The sequence below is a fragment of the Dreissena polymorpha genome, chromosome 6 (assembly GCF_020536995.1).
Source record: "Dreissena polymorpha isolate Duluth1 chromosome 6, UMN_Dpol_1.0, whole genome shotgun sequence".
Taxonomy (NCBI): domain Eukaryota; kingdom Metazoa; phylum Mollusca; class Bivalvia; order Myida; family Dreissenidae; genus Dreissena; species Dreissena polymorpha.
The window spans coordinates 77,348,985-77,368,078 of NC_068360.1; the positions used below are offsets into that span (position 1 = coordinate 77,348,985).

At 35.9% G+C, this 19,094-nt stretch overlaps 2 protein-coding genes across 2 annotated transcripts in view; one reads left to right on the forward strand and one right to left on the reverse strand.

The window, feature by feature from the left end:
* Positions 1–8,701: 8,701 nt before the first annotated feature.
* On the reverse strand, positions 8,702–12,101 carry LOC127835829 (migration and invasion enhancer 1-like). Its single transcript, XM_052362260.1, has 4 exons — positions 11,860–12,101; positions 10,594–10,691; positions 10,226–10,302; positions 8,702–8,810 (listed from the first exon to the last, which is right to left on the reverse strand). The coding sequence occupies exons 1-4, from the start codon at positions 12,099–12,101 to the stop codon at positions 8,721–8,723; spliced, it is 507 nt and encodes a 168-aa protein (XP_052218220.1). The 3' UTR covers positions 8,702–8,720.
* A 1,748-nt stretch (positions 12,102–13,849) lies between these two features.
* LOC127834771 (serine-rich adhesin for platelets-like) overlaps positions 13,850–19,094 on the forward strand; it is a 61,065-nt gene continuing 55,820 nt past the window's right edge. Inside the window, exons 1-3 of the mRNA XM_052360800.1 lie at positions 13,850–14,040; positions 17,026–17,170; positions 18,837–18,936. Coding sequence (XP_052216760.1) covers positions 13,854–14,040; positions 17,026–17,170; positions 18,837–18,936 — 432 coding nt within the window. The 5' untranslated portion in view covers positions 13,850–13,853. The remainder of the gene's footprint in view (positions 14,041–17,025; positions 17,171–18,836; positions 18,937–19,094) is intronic.

The following is a 19,094-nucleotide window of genomic DNA, read 5'->3' on the forward strand; positions in this document are numbered from 1 at the left end:
CGTACAATTTATATAGTATTGACATACCTGTACTCTGAAGCCAACTCTGTATCGAAAGTCAACCAGAGTCGTAACATATTTATGTCACGCTATAAATCAAAGAATACTCATTTCTTGGATACATTTCTACATATAGTGGTGAATGAATATAAATTACTGCACTGAGGATTATTTTAAGGTTGGAATGTTTCAAATGCATTTTACAATAGAAGAAAATAACTCTCATCAGTCTGAAATTCACAATTTTGAAGCCATTGTCGCTTTGTCCAAGACTAGTTTTCGTTTGGATACTTTCTGATCAACCTTGACATTTTTTGCTGAAATTGTAAACATTACTTTTGTTTTCGGAAATCTATTATTTGTGATTAACAACATAAGTCTGGTGGATTATAAACTTATTTCAGTGTGAATCGGGGTAGTTTTAAATATTTACTTTGAGTTTGTATTTACACTACAATTTGTTCACAAAACAAGCCAGAAATATTCTAAAATACCGGGAAATGTCATTCTGAATTTGAAAAACACTTGAGCACATGGTATACAAATATACAAATACAAATTTTATTTAAGTCGGTTTGTACTAACAAGTATAGCATTAGCGATGTGTATCGCTATTGACCGACATATGGTATGCTACTAAAAGTAGAAATACCGTGAAATCTACTAAAAGTAGAAATACCGTGAAATCTCGGGAGATTCGCATTTCAAGAAAGTCTGTCACATCGCTGTTTTTCTCAATATGTAAGAGCAGAATAGATAAATTTTAAATGTTTAAGATAGTATTTTGTGAAAGAATGTATTGGTTAAATGTGAAAAATGTCAATCTTTCCAATCAAGTGATTGATTTGGGCCAATAACTGCATTTTAAAGCTGTTTTGGACCGGTCTTTGTTAACTGTCAACTTTTTGGGATTTTGTGGTTGACTTTCCTAATGGGGTTGGTCCATAAATATAAAGTCGCGCCAGTCAAAAATCATAAAAAGCAACATTTAAAGTTATGGTAGCCAGAATTAGAAAAATATGTACAACTGATCAATATCAATCATGACAGACTGATGTCTCAGGTAAGTGCAGTGATTTTTCCACCAGATTCTCACAAAGATGATCCCGGTTGATTTCTCCACAATTGAATATATGTCAGTGCACAAATAAATTATACAGCAGGTAATGACAATCGATAAATGTCTTAGTTTTAATTTAATTGTTTGCACAAATTTGGACACTCTTTGTGTCTGGGATCTGTTGGGTTAAATGACTTTTACAACAAAACATACATCTCTGAATCTGCGATACATTACAGTTAAAGTTTAAGACATGTAAAATACCAGTATTCAGATCTGAAAATATCCAAAAAAACTCTTATGGTATGAAATACATATATCTTGTGACGTATTTTCATTTAAAATCTTGAATTTAATGACGACTTGAATGTAATGACGACAAGTCGGACATGCAGTTGTTAAATATTTTAATACGTATATCGTGTGACATAATTTCATTTAAACTCTAGATTTTAACGACATTAGTCTGACGCGTTATTTTATTTAACAGTAAAAAAAAAATAAGTAGACTATCAAAAGAATACAAAAAGTGTACTTGTAAATAAAGACTCCTTCATTCCGTATAAAGATTGTAAGTTACAGCAGAGCTCCAGATAACTTTTCTGAGTAATTGGGTTAATACCCACTACTTATGAGTTCAATTGGGTATTTTCATATTCAATTGGGTACAAAAAAGTCGGTACCCACTACTTTAATTGACAATTGGGTACTTTTGTTTTAAAATTAGGTATGTTCATTGTCTTAAATTCTCACCTGCTTACCTGAATAAGCTGGTTGAAGTTCCACTCTTAATTGATTAGTTTCAGAGATTTTGTGTAATTATGTAGATGTATCCATAATATACAGTCTTGATTTAAAAAAAAGTTCAACGATTTTTTCCACCAGTTTTCTTACAATGAGAGCACTGACCGCGATTGCCTCCGAAACAATATCGTCAAGAATTAGTTTCACTATATTTTCCGCTTCTGATTTTTTGTTGCCTGCAGTTAAATATCTTGAAATTGAGTTTGTTAGTGCTTGGGATACGATGTTTCCATTTTTAAGGCCTCACGGTTTCGACATTTTCACAACAATGACACGTATACTGAAAGCGTTTGGACAGAGTGGAAAGAATCCGGGTATTTCGGACCAGGGTATTTCCGGGACAGATTTACTCGTTATGCAAAGGAAAAATATGATATGCGTAATCGGCAATTTCAATTGGGTTTTGGAACGCATGGTTTTATTTTTCTATGTGTTATTGGCAATTTTACATTGGGTATTTACACAAATGCGCACCTTATCTGTAGCTCTGTTACAGTAATCTGTGAAACAACGTCATTAATAAAACAAAAAAATATGTTTGACCACAACGGTGGCTAATAATGTTTACGAAAAATACAAACAATATAGATTTATCTATTACATAACATGTTAGAATTTTATCATGCATTTATAATCACTCATAAAGAGATTTCAATATACAGTTACATGCATAGACAGTTTTTTTAAGCCAGTGCCTTTTGAATTCAGAAAATAAGCAAGATAAACCATAAAATTGGGAAAAATAGATAGTAAACCATAAAATTGAGAAAAATGAAGCATTATTAATATGATTATAAATAACAGAATTACAATAATATTGTTTTTAAGTGCATGATTGAGTGCATTTTTAAATTTATATTATAAAATGCTGCTTGAATTTCTTTTTACCTTTCATATGTAAAAAAGAAATATCATCTGCTAGTGCAAAATATGACTGGGAAAGCTGGTTTATGGTCATTTCGTAGCAAAAGAGAAGAAAATAAGTGCATTAAATAAATGAATTAATACTTTTGTATCTGGAAAGTTGTATTTTAAATCGATCCTCCACCCTATTATGGCCGAATAAGGGCTAAATTGCTTTCCGACTTGAAATGAAAAGGCATATTGGTTGATCGTGTAGCGTTTATGTGCAAAATTTGAGGGCCAATTGATAAAGCTTGTTGATGCCAAAACAGGTAATAATAATAATTTATTATCAGGTACATGTACACAAGCAAATAAGTATATTTAACCCTTTCAGTGCGGGAACCGAATTTTAAAGGCCTTTGAAAACAGTTTGGATCCAGATGAGACGCCACAGAACATGGTGTCTCATCAGGATCCAAACTGTTTGCTATTCTGATAGTATTCTTTGAAAAAAAATCGAAGAAAATGCTAATTTTAGAAATTTAGCAGACGACATTTTAGCAGACGACAAATTTCCCAGCATGCTAAGGGTTAAGATGCTTAAGGTGTGGAAGACTCATAATCAGGTTTAGTGTCCCTCAAACCCTAAGCGTCATGTTATTCCTTATGCAGTTTGTATAGATAGTGCCGCATCCTGACACGTAAAGCTTGTGCTTTGTTGGCAGCGTTAGTTGGCTGTTAACAGGTTCATTGTGGTTATCTCCACCATCAGTCTGTCCGTCTGTCCTAGCCACTATCTCTTACACCATAAACACTAGAACCTTGAAACTTAAACACATGGTAGCTATGAGCATTATGTGCGACCCTGCACTATTTGGAATTTTGATCTGACCCCTGGGTCAAAAGTTATAGGGGTTTGAGTGGGGACGGGTTAGAGATTTTCACTCATTTTTAGCTCAACTATTATATATGAAATTTATATAATGGAGCTATCCTGATCACGTCGGCGTTACCGTTAGCGTGCACATGTTAAAGTTTGTGTACTCCCCCAAATATTTTCTTTGTCCTTTAACAAATTACTTTTATATTTTTATGCCCCCTTTTCGAAGAAGAGGGGGTATATTGCTTTGCATGTGTCGGTCGGTCCGTCCACCAGGTGGTTTCCCGATGATAACTAAAGAACGCTTAGGCCTAGGATCATGAAACTTCATAGGTACATTGATCATGACTCGCAGATGACCCCTATTGATTTTGAGGTCACTAGGTCAAGGTCACTGTGACCCGAAATAGTGAAATGGTTTCCGGATTATAATTCAAGAACGCTTATGCCTAGGATCATGAAACTTGATAGGTAGATTGATCATGACTCGCAGATGACCCCTACAGATTTCAGGTCACTAGGTTAAAGGTTAAGGTCACGGTAACCCGAAATAGTAAAATGGTTTCCGGATGATAACTCAATAACGCTTATGCCTAGGATCATGAAACTTGCTAGGTACATTGATCATGACTCGCAGATGACCCCTATTGCTTTTGAGGTCACTAGTTCATACATGTACTTCTTTACCAACATGACCCTAATCTATAAACAAGAGCAGACAACTGTATCAAGCATTTTGACAGAATTATTGCCCCTTTTATACTTAGAATATGCATATTATTGATAAATCTATGTTAAAGTTTCCATACCACCTCAAATATTTTCTATGTCCTTTGACATATTGCTTTCATATTTTGCATACTTCATTACCAACATGATCCCAATCTATAAACAAGAGCAGACAACTGTATCAAGCATTTTGACAGAATTATTGCCCTTTTATACTTAGAATATGCATATATAATTGATAAATCTATGTAAAAGTTTGCATACCACCTCAAATATTTTCTATGTCTTTTGACATATTGCTTTCATATTTTGCATACTTCTTAACCAACATGATCCCAATCTATTAACAAGAACAGACAACTGTATCAAGCATTTGACAGAATTATTGCCCCTTTTATACTTAGATAATTGAACATTTTGCTTAAATTGCCATAACTTCTTTATTTATGATCACATTTGATTCATACTTTGACAAAACAACACTTACCTGACATACCACAATGCACTGCACCCAAACTATCCCCCATGCCCCACCCCAGAATCCCCCCCCCAATTTTTTTTAATAATTATTTTTGAAAGTTCATCTTTTAAATTACCACCAACCCACATAAACCTCCCTCTCCATGATGGCTTACATTAACCTGTCAAGCACTCGAAATCTCTTATGACAATTCGGTCAATCTCAACCATGCATGGCCGCATTACCAACCCTGGGGCGCCCCCTGGGTCAAACATGCGGCGTGGGAATACGCGTCGGCCTCTGACGCACCATTTTTCACCAATTGACTTCAAAATAATTCTAAAGATTTCTTATGACAACACAGTCTATCTCGACCATCCATGTTCACATTACCCACCCCAGGGCCCCGCCCACTGGTAAAGATCCCAAGCTATTTCAGCATAATTAAAATCCAAGCAATTTTTGTGGTCAAGACCGAAGCTTTCTCACCATAATTAAAATCCAAGCCAGTTTGGTGGCAGAGACCCCGAGCTATTCGAGCATAATTAAAATCCAAGTCAGTTTAGTGGTCAAGATTCTGAACTATTTCGGTATAATTAAAATCCAAGCCAGTTTGATGGTCAAGACCCCGAGCTTTTTTAGCATAATTAAAATTCAAGCCATTTTTGTGGTAAAGACCCCGAGCTTTTTAACCATAATTAAAATCCAAGCCAGTTTGGTGGCGGAGACCCCGAGCTATTTCAGCATAATAAAAATCAAAGTTAGTTTAGTGTTCAAGATCCTGAACTATTTCAGTATAATTAAAATCCAGGACAGTTTGGTGTTGAAGACCCCAAGCTTTTTCAGCATAATTAAAATCCTAGCTAGTTTCGTGGGGGAGACCCTGAGCTATTTTAGCATATTTAAAATCCAAGTCAGTTTAGTGGTGAAGATCCTGAACTATTTAAGCATACTTAAAATCCAAGCCAGTTTGGTGGTCAAGATCCTGAGCTATTTCAGCATAATTAAAATGCAAGCCAGTTTGGTGGTCAAGAACCCGAACTATGAGCATAATTCAAATCCAAGCCAGTTTGGTGGTAAAGATCCGGAGCTATTTCAGCATAATTAAAATCCAAGCCAGTTTGGTGGTCAAGACAACTAACTTTTTCAGCATAATAAAATCCAAGCCAGGTTGGTGGTCAGAATCCTGAGCTATTTCAGCATAATTTAATTCTAAGCCAGTTTGGTGGTCATGACCCTGAGTTATTTCATCATTATTAAAATCCAAGCCGTTTTGGTGGTCAAGACCCCAAGCTATTTCAGCATATATTGTTTTCGGCATAATTTTTTCTTACCCAATTGTTTTCGTACACACATTTTTTTCGTACTCATTTTTTTCTGTTTTTTGACAGAATAATGCCCCCTTTTATAGTCTGAAAATTGAAAATTTGGTTAAGTTTTGTGTTCAGGTCTACTCTTATCCTATTTGTGTTAAGGTCTACTCTTATCCTAAAGTATCAAAGCTATATTTTCTACTTAATGGTATAAGTCATGTAACTGACATTTTTATACATTTTATTTCTTTCCCATTTTTGTGTTTTTTATTAAGGTGACATACATCAACTGTTTGATAATATTAAGTCTACCTTTTTGGTAAAAATAATGTTTTTACCAAATTTTCTAAATTGACAGTACGGACACATGTCATTTGCTGAATGTAAAAAGTAGCATAACTGACATTTAGTTAAATTTTCAGAAGGAAAAAACTGCTTTATTGAAATAAAATAGGAATACTTACAGAGTAAAACAAACACATGGGATATTTTCAGATTTGAATACTGGTATTTTACGCATCTTTAGGCATTTCTGTGTGCCATTGATAAATACAATACTTAAACATTCATGTACAATGCACAATACTAAAAACCTGAATTGTAATTGTAATGTATTTCAGATTCAGAGATGTCTGTTTTGTTTCTAAAGTCATGTGAAAAATTAAGTTTATATGTTTATAGGTTTAAAATTGCAAATTGTCCTCTTACTTGCCCTTGTATTTCAAGATAGAATACTTTCCTTCCTAGAGGAAAGAGATCTGGGTTTGAATCCCAGTGGGGGCTTCAGAGGATGATTCATTTTAAGAAAAATTAATATATTTGCTTTAGTTTATCTCTAACTTAACCAAATAACTCTGACAATGCCTTTAAAAGTATGCAGTTTTTGATAATTCAATTATGCAAAAAACATGTATAATTTTAGGGTAGACTAAGACAGCAAACTAAGAATGGGCATCCATTTTAGTTTTTTAAGTCAATACAACAATAAATGCATATAGGAACACATATTTAAATTAAAAATGCAACAATCAGAGGACATAATCAATTAAAAAGTAAATGACTACTTAAAATATTTTTTAGCACTGTTTGTTTTTCAGAGATTTGTGAATATGCCGTTTTATGTTCTTCTCATTGAACTAATGCAATATGTGCTTTGGAACTGGAATCATATAGTGTTGGAAAGCTGGTGTTTCACGTCCAGAGGGTCCTTGCTTCCGGAAGCTGAAAATTGTATATGATCGCCCCACTCATTCCATCCCGCGAAACCCTTAAGGTGTCGCAAGTCTAGTATCTAGATAGTTGTTGTTATATTTATTTTTTTTAATTTTTGGTTTTAGTGATTATAAAGAATTTTTGTCGTTGTCGACTTTCTACAAGTTTGCGTTTATTAGCAAAATAAGGTTATTATTTTACAGACTCAGCAGCTTTAACATACTTTCATTTTTGCAAATAAATAAATACAATTTTATTTTATGTATGTGCGTGTATTCTTTCTTGTTTAAGCAGTTAAGAAACATACAGTGTGTACATCATAATATCAGTACATAACAGTGCTTTAAAAAAATAAGGGAGCCGGCACGTGTGTATCTATTCGAACAAACAGTTCTACATATTTTTTTAGTCGCCATTAAAATTTTAAAAAATAATAATAAAATAAAACCACTTACTCCATGAGTTGAATACATGGTAAACTGATCACGCCGAGCCGCTCGTGAAACGAAGTTTTATTTGACCAGTCATGAAAAGATATACGAATTTACACTTAAATCATTAACTCGCCTCAATGTTTTCAGAATATATGCGAATAATTACATACCGAGTAAATATTCCAATGTGCTAGAAAAATATTGTTTAAGAATGAAAACACACTCGGTTGCAAATCAACGTGCAATTTAGTTCAGTTTTTAATGTGTGTACGGGTTTCAGACAAATAAGATCTTAAACGAGTTAATGATCATGTCATATCATATTTTAAAAAACTAGCCTTCCTTAGGTCTCTCAGGTTTTTTATTACACGTTGTGTTGTGGAACGTCATGTCTTTTTAAAACTTGCTTTTAACGCAAAATAAAAACATTTTTATTTTCCAAAATGTGCATTGCTTTTAAAATCGAAATGTGCTTTACTGGCATGATTTCATATGCGTTGACCACGTATTCTCCTAAACAGCGCAATTCGATTGTACAGTCAAAGAAAAGGCTTGCACAGTAAAACGCTCAAAAGTCATATTCGCCGCGTCGTGTGAAAATGGGTCTTATGCCTGGCAGCCATATGCGGCCATCGTTTTCGCATTTGCGGCGCAGTCTGATCAGGACCTTGTCCGCTGTTTAGTCACGCAAGGTTTCGTCGTCTCATTAGAAGGCAGCGAACATATTGAACAGACTTGCTTGACTGTACTTAAGGCGAGTTATACTCCTCTTGAAAACGGTGTTTCACTTCGCATTGGAAAATTCAACCAATGAACGAATGTTTGATAAAGCTTCATGACGCCAATAAACTATGGCTCAAGCCAACAAATTGGAGTTCAACATAAATGTTTACATTGTGTTGCTCTCAGAAAACTATATAACAGACCGCATGAACACACATTTTCGCAATTTAACAGTTGTTGGTTGCACTTTGGTCCATATTTACAATAACGTACACGCGGGAGAACCCCCGTATCTGTCGATTTGATAGATTTCTTTGCCGTGTTGGGCTCTCCATATTGCATCCAGGACCTGAAAAAAGAGTGCAACATGTTATGTTTTGTAGCTGTTCATGCTATCTGTTATGACAACTGGTTTCGTTAATCACTTATGATAAAGGCGCGATATTAACTCGAGAAGTATTGCGTGTTGCTTCTTTAAAGTTTAATCAAATACGGAATGCCAGTGGTCAGCTATTTACTATCTATGAATAGACGGATGAATCAATAAAAAGTCAAATACAGGGAATAAAGTTATGTTACTCAACATTCAGGTTTAACCTTTTTGGCCAACAAAATTTATGAGTTGTTTCTTTACATACAGTATGAATGTTACATGCATATGTTTGCATCTAAGAATATCTCAAGCGTTGAAAACATAAATACTTTCATATTAGCCCTGTCACAATCATGTATCGACGATATAAATTAGGACATGGTCATGGTCAGAATTGCTAAGAATATTAGCTGATAAGTACTTGATATGAGTCGCGCTCTGTAAAAACATGACTTAATGCGAGTGCGAATAGTGTTTTCCCAAATTAGCATGTGAAGCCCGCACGGGCTTATCATGGGCTACACTTTCCTACCTTAACTGGATTTTCGCTATGAAGTGACTTCATTTAAACAAAAACTACCATATAAGCGAAAAATGTCGTCATTGATTAGCCTGCGCAGACTACACAGGCTTATCTGGGAAGACACTATACGCACATGCATTAATCCCACTTTTTCCACAGCGAGGCTCATATTTAACAGGACGAACGCTCCTAGGGCAGATATCACGGAAAACCAACCCGCGAGAAACGTAAACTTATCAGAATGGCGCGTAAAGAAAACGTTAACTGGGCGAACCGACCCAAGGCGGACATGTGGTAGGGCAAATGGACTCGGAGCGAATATGTTATCAGGGGGTGGGGCGCACCCATTGCGCCTGTGTTATCATGGAGAACGGACTCTGAGGGAATAGTATGTATAGATTTTATAAGGGTTAACGTGTCTATGGTGAGATTTTTCTCAGTGTACCCAGAGTAAAGAAGTTATCAGGGCAAACGGACCCTTTACGAAATGACCTTGTGCGAACGGACCACGGGCGAAAATGTTATTAGTATTCACGGGCCAGAGAAAACATGTTATCAGGGTGAACGGACACAGGCGTAACATACCCAGGATGAACGGACCCAGGGGGAAAGTCTTATGATGGCGGAACAGCTATCAGGGCGAATCGACCCAGTCCAAACAGCACCACGGAAAAGGGCCCAGAGTGAACGTGTTGTCAGGGGCTAGCGGAACTAGGGTAAAGATGTTAACAGGGCCTACGGAACCATGCCAATCAAACTAAGGACGGATATAGCATCAGGCCGAACAGACGTAGTGTGAATATGTCAGCTGTGCTAACGGACCCGATACCCCTAGTCGCTGGACTAGCTGTATCACAAGTGCCGTTACCTCCTCTTCGTACGGATATCCGCCCTGCATGATTCGAGAGTAGACGATTTTTCCATTCACAAACAGTTCGAACGAATCTGAAATTGATTTGTGTATTTAAAAATAACTGAAATCATTCACACTGAATATTTCGTATAGAAGTTAATATTTGCTACGCTTTATTTGTTTTATCATTGGTTTAAATCAAAACAAATGACAGTGAATACGGTATTGTTCACAAATAAACACATTGAAAAGCATATTGCTTATAGATATTAATTTGAACATATCATTTACCTCTTTGCTTTATTTGCAATTATAAAATTATCATGTTAAAGTACTTGTTGTAACAATGAAACATATGACACCACTTAGACAACAAGGTTTACCAATTCTTCCAATAAATTCCTTTATGTTTACTGATCGGAAATTGTCTTCGATTGCCAGTCTAATATTGTCTGCATGACTTTGGTTGCTGCATCCGCTCCTATGAAAGAAGCAATAATATTTTTTCGTTAATATACATTTCGAGGGCTGAACGGAAAACTGTTGTAACTCATATTAAAATTTAGAAGGAGATACAACAGTTTTCCGTTCAGCCCTCGATTTTACAACATGGTGACAGTCATCACATTTGTGAACACTGATATCATATTCTTTCTAACTCGACTTGTATTCATAACATTTTAAATTTTGTTTAGTTTTCATGACCATTAATTTACACATTTGTAACAAAACATAATTCTTTTTACAGCTGTGGACACTGATATCCTATTCTTCATACCGCATTAAGCTCCTTCTTTTACACATGTTCACTGAAGTTTGTTATTGAGTCTAGGGTCCTGTCAACAACAAATTAGCCTCGCTCTGAGAAAAACCGGGCTTAATGCATATGCGGAGTGCACGTGCTAATCTTGGAAATACTTCACGCACATGCATTAAAACCCGATTACAGGGCGCCGCTCAAACTCAAATTACTGCTGAATTTTTGTCTGACAACAAAGAAACAACATGGTCCTAAGACGATGTACAAGTGACAGATTAAAAGGAAGGGAGTATAAATACTTAAATTAACTAACTGAGTTGGTGCTTTGAGATTTTCCGTCTTCAAAATTTATCAAAACTAAAACTTGACACGCGAAGTTTAAAAAGACGGGATCTCTTTTTACTAAGCAACAGTGAAATACATATATAAATTTACGTATATACATGATCCTCGTAAATGTGGATCTAGTTTTGGCCAATCATATCATTTACACTTAAAATTCAACAATGAGATGACCTCCACATGTGGGTGAGGAATATCTCTTCAGATATATATTATCATACAATGTGTGATGCCGGTCAGTGCGAATACCATTCCAGTTATTAGTCATGACAATTTAAACATAAAAAATTATCTGGCTTATTTTGAGAGAGACGTCAAAGGATAAGCATAATGCAAACGATCGATTGGTCATTGTCGGCACAGGCACTATTTAAGAGTATACTACAACGAAATCGGGGTACGGAAAATATACTAAAAAGTACCCCGGAGAATGGCCGGTGCCTTTAAGCGTATTTTCCGTGCCACTGGTACTTTGTTGTATACTTTAGAGTACCCGGGTACTTTTAATTAGTACTTGAGCCGACAAAGGCCATTGATCCGTACTAACCAATGTTCCATGACGACTTCTACAGGCCCGGAACGCTTGGTTGACTCGTAGTGACTGCTCTGTCTCGAGGTCTCCCGGCGACTCTCCGACTCGTACTTGGCGGGATTTCGTCGGAACTTCTCCATAGCGTCGCGCATAGCGTCATAGTTACGATTGTCCGAGAAGTAGTAATTCTTGTCGTCGTGCCTCGAGTAATCGTTTTCGTAATGACTCGTCAAAACACGATGCTTGTTCGACGTCATGACGATGGTAGTTAAGTATCACATCACAAAGGAATAAATCCGAAAATGTTATGTGTAAGACACTTTTGTTCGTGTAAACGAAAACGTTTTTACACGTTTCGACATTTTGCCATTAAATGTAAAAAATATATCTAGCATAAGAGTTCTAGCACCTGCTGCAATTATATGTTATGCGTTATTGGTTTAAATGCTGACGATCCCTGTTTTATGAAAAAAGACACGTATATGAGGCAGAATGATTAAATAAGAAATTGAATTATCATATCTTCACTAAGTTAAAATCTATTAATCATGTTCACGCTTGTATAATCGTACAAATAGTTCAACCGAATTAAATAAACTTGTAAAAGGCGAACAGCATTTTAATTGCCGAAACTTTTTGTAAAGAAAGTAGGCCAAAAAAGTGAGCGCAGTGTTACGATCGCATTCAATTGATCCATCTTCAAAGGTTTGAATTGAAACCTATTCGAAACCAGCGAATGGACCTTTTGAATTCCATTGGGAAGCGGTATGAACCAACTAACGTGTGTGGGATGATTTGTAAATAATTGTCAAATACTGAGGTCAGAAATTTCGTGTATAGTGTAAAATCAGCCTTCTGCGGTTTTAATGTGCGCGTATATTCTAACATTAATTAAGTACGAGTCGCATATCACCAAAACGACTTTTAATAGACTCGTTTGAGGTACATGTGATTAAAATTTTCAAACTTTAGATATAGACACGGTGATCAATTTATTTTTTTAAGTACAGTCTTGTATATATATATTAACTACAATAGTTAAGCGCGTATTAAACCAAGGTGATATAATATCGAGTTCACCTACCGATGTTGTAACTGCTACATCCTTAATCCATTTATGCCTAGCGTCTAGAAAAAAAAGGCCATGGCAAACAGCGTAGACCCAGATGAGACGCCGCATGATGCGGCGTCTCATCAGGGTCTGCGCTGTTTGCTCAAAGAAATTTATGTATGAAATATTCTAAATATAGAAAAAAAATATACTAGACATCCATAATTTTCGAAATAAATTGAACCAATTTAGAAGGATGAAAGAGTCCACTAGGCTTAAATGGGTTAAACAAACAATTAAGCATGCCTGAGCATCAAACGTACCGACAAGTTGTGAGATTCGGTGCTCATAATTTATTCAAAGTCAAAAATTAGTGCCCCGAGGAGCGTATTTATGTAGTCCCGACATCTTCCTCATTTTGCTTATTGACATTGTCCAGACAGCGTATTTATGTTGCCCCAATACTAGCGTTTCTTTGTATGTCTGGACACTGTCAAAACACCGTCTCTACGATAGTTTTCCGACAGCGCGTTTATGTAAACCTTTATTTTACATGTTTTCATAATAAGTAGAAAGGTGTGTATGGTTAATATCCCGTCGCATAATAATCATGTGTGATTGCAGCGACTTACGATGTAAATGAAGATATAGATGTTAAACATGGCGCTTGATTTTGCGATCCCTGTTTTGTGATGCCAATGTTGCGTAAATTACCACACAACAACGTTTCCGTTTCTCTTTACCTAATGTTATTCTGACAACATTAATAAAATATCATATTAAAAAAACAACAACAGAAATTAAGATGACATAATGTAATAAGCTGAAGCAAAATAATTGTGAGTCGATCGACGCTAGTAATTATACCTCTTGAAATATAAGTAGCGTTTCACCTGACGCGCGATTTTTATAACAAACAAAATTCTTATTTATCACTGAGCATGCGCAATGAGATACAATGATTCCAGAAATGGCGACTACTTATCATGGTGGAGGATCTCAGAGTCCGACATCTCTTTCAAAACCCATTGAACGTGTATTTGAGGATGCCCAACACACGGGCGAAATACTGCTCTCTTGTAGGAAATTACGTGAATACCCTAAAATGTCAGCAAAATACGATTTGGTTGACACAATCTCAGCAGGTCATTATTTTTTATTGTTTTTAATTCAGTTTTCGTCGGAACTCTTATGAATTTAAAATTTGATGGTAATACACACTGCACAAAGACATTATGTCTTAATTGTGCATTCTATTAAGATCACGTGTTTATCATACATAGCAAACAATATGGAATAAACCTTGGTAGGATCGGTCAATTAAAATGCAAATTAGTCATTCTCCAAGTTGACACATATCGTCGAGTGACCCGAAATGACGCTGCCCTATTTCGACGCCATTTTTGTTTTGCCTCTGTTTGATACATAAGCGACATCCGTTGACGTCATACACTATCAGACTTTACGCTACAACGATTTTGCTAGAGCTGTTCATAGTAATGTGGAAAATAGCTGGTTCAAAGGTTAGTTATGGTTGATTGGTTTAAAATTAATGTATTTTTGTGTATTTTACGTAATGCAAAACTTTTGAACAATTTACTACAAATTTTCTTTGCAAATAAGACCGTTGGAAAATGCATCCGTATCGTCTGCAAAAGCTCACTATTTTCATTCACAAGTCACGTGACTGTCATGTGACAGAACATCGTATAAATAGACTAATTTTCACTCTGGAAAAGGTGTACGCGTTAAATGCGATATGAAGTCCGGATATTTTTTTTGTTATGCTAAATAAAATTGTAACTAGCAAGTGTTCATGTTGGTAATTGCATGTCAGGTTTATTACTTATTTTCATTTATTACTATTTGTAGGTCCCACAAAAGAAGTACAGGTGCTATTCACCTACTTCCATTAACACAGCCTATGAAAAGGTGTTGCTGACAGGGGCCCATATTAGAACCACTGCCAGAGAGTATGGCATCCCAGAAGCCTCACTGCGACACAGGTTGAATGGCAGAGTAAATCCGGAGGCAACACATTCTGGACCACCACCTACATTATCTCAGGAGGAAGAGGCACACTTGACAGACCATCTAAAATTAATGGCAAGCTGTGGATATGGTTACAGTCGGGCAGAAGTTGTTGACATGGCCAGTGAATATGCGATATTTCTTGGAAAACGGGACAAGGAGCATCCGTTCACACTTAAGTGGTTCAGGCTGTTTATGAAACGATGGCCAGAGCTGAAAGTGTTGAAGCCTCGTGGGCTTGAGATTCAACGTGCCAAAGCCACCAACAAGGAATCCGTGTCAGTATATTATACTGAACTGGGCAACATCATGGACAAGTATGATCTAAAGCATAAGCCAGAACGGATATACAATGTTGATGAGAAAGGTTTGTCCACTTCCCATAAACCCCCTTCAGTGGTTGCAAGCTGCGAATCTCAGCCACAAGCAGTCACATCTGGTTCAAGAACCCTCATCACAGTCATTGGTTGCGGAAATGCCATGGGTAACAGTGTTCCACCATTCTTTGTATTTCCAGGGTTACGGATGAAGTCAGAATTATTAGATGGTGGTGGTCATGGAGTTGATGGTACAGTCACTGAGTCCGGGTGGAGTAATAGTGCTGTGTTCAAAAGGTACCTTGAGCAACACCTGCTAAAATACTTACCTGAACGTTGTCTGGACAATCCTGTTCTGATTCTCTATGATGGCCATAAATCTCACATTAATTTGGGGTTGATTGATTGGGCCAAGTCACAGAACATAATCCTGTTTGTTCTGCCAGCACACACGAGCCATGTTTTGCAGCCTCTAGATGTTGGTTGTTTTGGGCCATTCGAAAGGATCTACAGCTCTGTGTGTCACAAGTTCATGCGCGACAACTGTGGGCAAAGTATAACACGTTTCAATGTGTGTGCACTTGGAAGCAAGTATTACGTATTTTTCGCGAATTTAGCCGAATACGATTTTACGTTGCTATCCACATCTCTCTCTATATTGCGGAGGATACCGACGATAGTCGATGTATCCCGATTGTAAACGCCTGTTTTTACACACGCCCAAGATGGCGGCAAGCAGACGAGAAATTTGCGATGAGCGGCGAAAATGATAAATAACATTCAAATTAACAATGGATATCATGTGGTTATTACGGAATAATTTAATGCGTTTGTCAATTAACGCAAAATATAACGTTTGAGATAAAAACAACAAATATTTATTACAAATCTTCACAGTGAATGTGCATCACGGAAATCAGTGTTGGGAAATTGGAATTAGTCTACCGTTACTCACAAAGTTAATGCATTTAACATGAGTATCGTTCGAAAATGGAAAGAGACAAACATGATATGATTTATATATTAGTGGATCTGTGTAAAATCAGATTCATATGCATATTCTGCTTTATTATGTTTGTCACGCTTTACAGTTTACTGAAATAGCATTGAAGTGCAAGTTGTTGAAAGGTAAAGAAATGAAATAAATAATTTTAACTCCATATAATACATCATTAACATAGCAAGACCACAAAAGCGTTTTTTTTTATAAATATTTGTTAATGCTTTCACCATATGATATTTTATTTAAAAGAATACTGAATTAAATTCCTACTGTTAAAGAGGTTACTGTATGATTAAATGGTATATTTAAGAATCTATATAGATTATTGCAAGTTCAATATGAATGTGGAAGGATATTAACTTAACATTGTCTTCATTGTAAAAACACATTAAATTTGTACTTTATAATATAAAAATGCTGTCAAACATACTTTAATAATTTTAATTCTGTTCTTATAATCATATTTATAATGTTTCCCAATTTCATGGTTTATCGCGCTATTTTTCCCAATTTCATGGTTTATCGCACTAATTTTCTCTATCCAAAAGGCACAGGCTGTAAGAAAAAAAAGCAAAAAAATCACTGGCTGTTCACATTAATCGGATAATTCAATATAAAATTACAACATCACTTTCAAATATTTAATCTTAAACATTTATGACCATAAATATGTTTAAGAATTTCATAAACACAACCATATGCCTACCCCATTTTTCAGAAGTGTTCAATGGAATAAACAGATTTTTCAAGTTATGTGTAACCGTATAATTTATTTGCAGATGTGTCTAAAAATCGCCTGTCAGAGTTGCCAAAAGAGTTGTGTTCATATATCTCCATGGAGAAACTGAACTGCTATCACAATGTCATCAAGTCCATCCCAGAGTGTATCATTCAACTGCAGGCTCTCACATTTCTGAACCTAAGGTAAGACATTGCTTCTCTATAACTGAGCCTCGTTATGACAAAACTGGACTTAGTGTCATCCAAGATTAGCCTGTGCAATTTGCACTGGCTAATAAGGGACTTACTACAGTTTCCACTTTTATGGATTTTTTTGTTTAAAGAAAGTTGCTTTTTAAAGAAAATCAGGTCCAGGCGGAAAAAAAACAGGGTGAAGTTTTAGAAATGCTGATCTTAAATAAAACTTAAGTTTTTATGTTATTTTAAATATATGTATAATAAGGATTTGTGTTATAAACCACCAAAAGTTTCAAATATTAAGTTTAAAACTTCCATAATCAAATTTCAGAAAAGTTTCAGAACATCCAGCAGTTTTTATGGCCCTGAAGGAGGGCATATAATGATCGGACTGTCCGTCACACTTTGCGTTTAGGTTTCGAAAAATGCTCATAACTTCTGTGTTGCTTCAGATAGCAATATCATATTTGGCATGCATGTGTATATGGACAAGGGCTTTCCATTCACATACAAATTTTGACCCCTGTGACCTTGACCTTGAATTTAGGGTCCGCGTTAAGGTTTCAAAATCTGCGTTTAGGTTTCGAAAAAAAGCTCATAACTTCTATGTCCCTTGAGCTATAACCTTCATATTTGGTATGCATGTGTATATGGACAAGGCCTTTCCATACGCACACAAATTTTGATCCCTGTGACCTTTACCTCGAACTTAGGGTCCGCGTTTAGGTTTCAAAATCTGTTTAGGTTTCGAAAAATGCTCATAACTTCTATGTCCCTTGAGATAAAACCTTCATATTTGGTATGCATGTGTAAATGGACAAGCCTTTCCATACGCACACAAATTTTGACCTCTGTGACCTTGACCTTGAACTTAGGTTTCTAAATCTGCGTTTAGGTTTGGAAAAAACTCATATCACTTCTATCAAGCGTTTATAGGAGGCATAAGTCATCCCATGGTGACAGCTCTTGTTTTTAGCTCACCTGTCACGAAGTGACATGGTGAGCTTATGTGACCGTGTGATGTCCGGCGTCCGTATATGTGTGTGTGTGTGTCCGTCAACAATTTTTTTGTGTAGACAGTAGAGGTCACAGTTTTCATCCGATCTTTATGAAATTTGGTCAGAATGTTTATCTTGATGAAATCTGGGTTGGGATTTATTGGGTCAAAAACTAGGTCACTAGGTCAAAAACTAGGTCAAATAATAGAAAAACCTTGTGTAGACAATAGAGGTCACAGTTTTCATCCAATCTTTATAAAATTTGATCAGAATGTTTATCTTGATGAAATCTGGGTTGGGATTGTATTTGGTTAGTCAGGTGAGCGATTCAGGGCCATCATGGCCCTCTTGTTTCAAATTTGGGGCAAAAATTTGGTACCAGTTCCAATCTCAAAAAGTATATATTTTTCCCATTTACTGGATTAAAAATTTCCAATTGATTGTTTATTTGAGTTCATTTCCCTTTTCCTATCAATAAGTTTAACAAAGTAAATTAATATGATATTGGAAATACTTTTATTCTCAATTTTCAAGTATTAGTTAGCAAAATATTTATTTTTTTCCTATTTCAGTCAAAACAGTGCCATTTTTCCCAATTCAAAGAGCCTTAGCCCCACACCCAAAATTGTGAAAAAAACGTTCCAGTTTTCATATGTAATTTAAATATATTCCAGTCGAAACCAGCTGTCCATCATCCCATCGTTTATCAGCCAGATCTGTACCCTAGAGGTCCTCATTGTGAGCCACAACAAGCTCGTCTCTCTGCCAGAGGAGGTAGGTGATTGTTTTTACAAAAATTGTCGCCTCTCACAGGCAAACAGTAAAAAAAATCACCAAAATCTGACAAAGATTTCCCAATAAAGATTACAAACTTTTCCCATGACTCAATAACTGATTTATTGGGTTTACACTATAGCAATTTATTTCCGTTG

Excerpts from the sequence above, each read along its gene's own strand:
- LOC127835829 (XM_052362260.1), bottom strand. The coding sequence starts at position 12,101 with ATGACGTCGAACAAGCATCGTGTTTTGACGAGTCATTACGAAAACGAT. Across the intron at positions 10,692-11,859 it reads GAAGTCGTCATGGAACATTG|GAGCGGATGCAGCAACCAAA; the intron begins GTTAGTACGGAT and ends CTTCTTTCATAG. Across the intron at positions 8,811-10,225 it reads GATATCCGTACGAAGAGGAG|GTCCTGGATGCAATATGGAG; the intron begins GTAACGGCACTT and ends CTCTTTTTTCAG.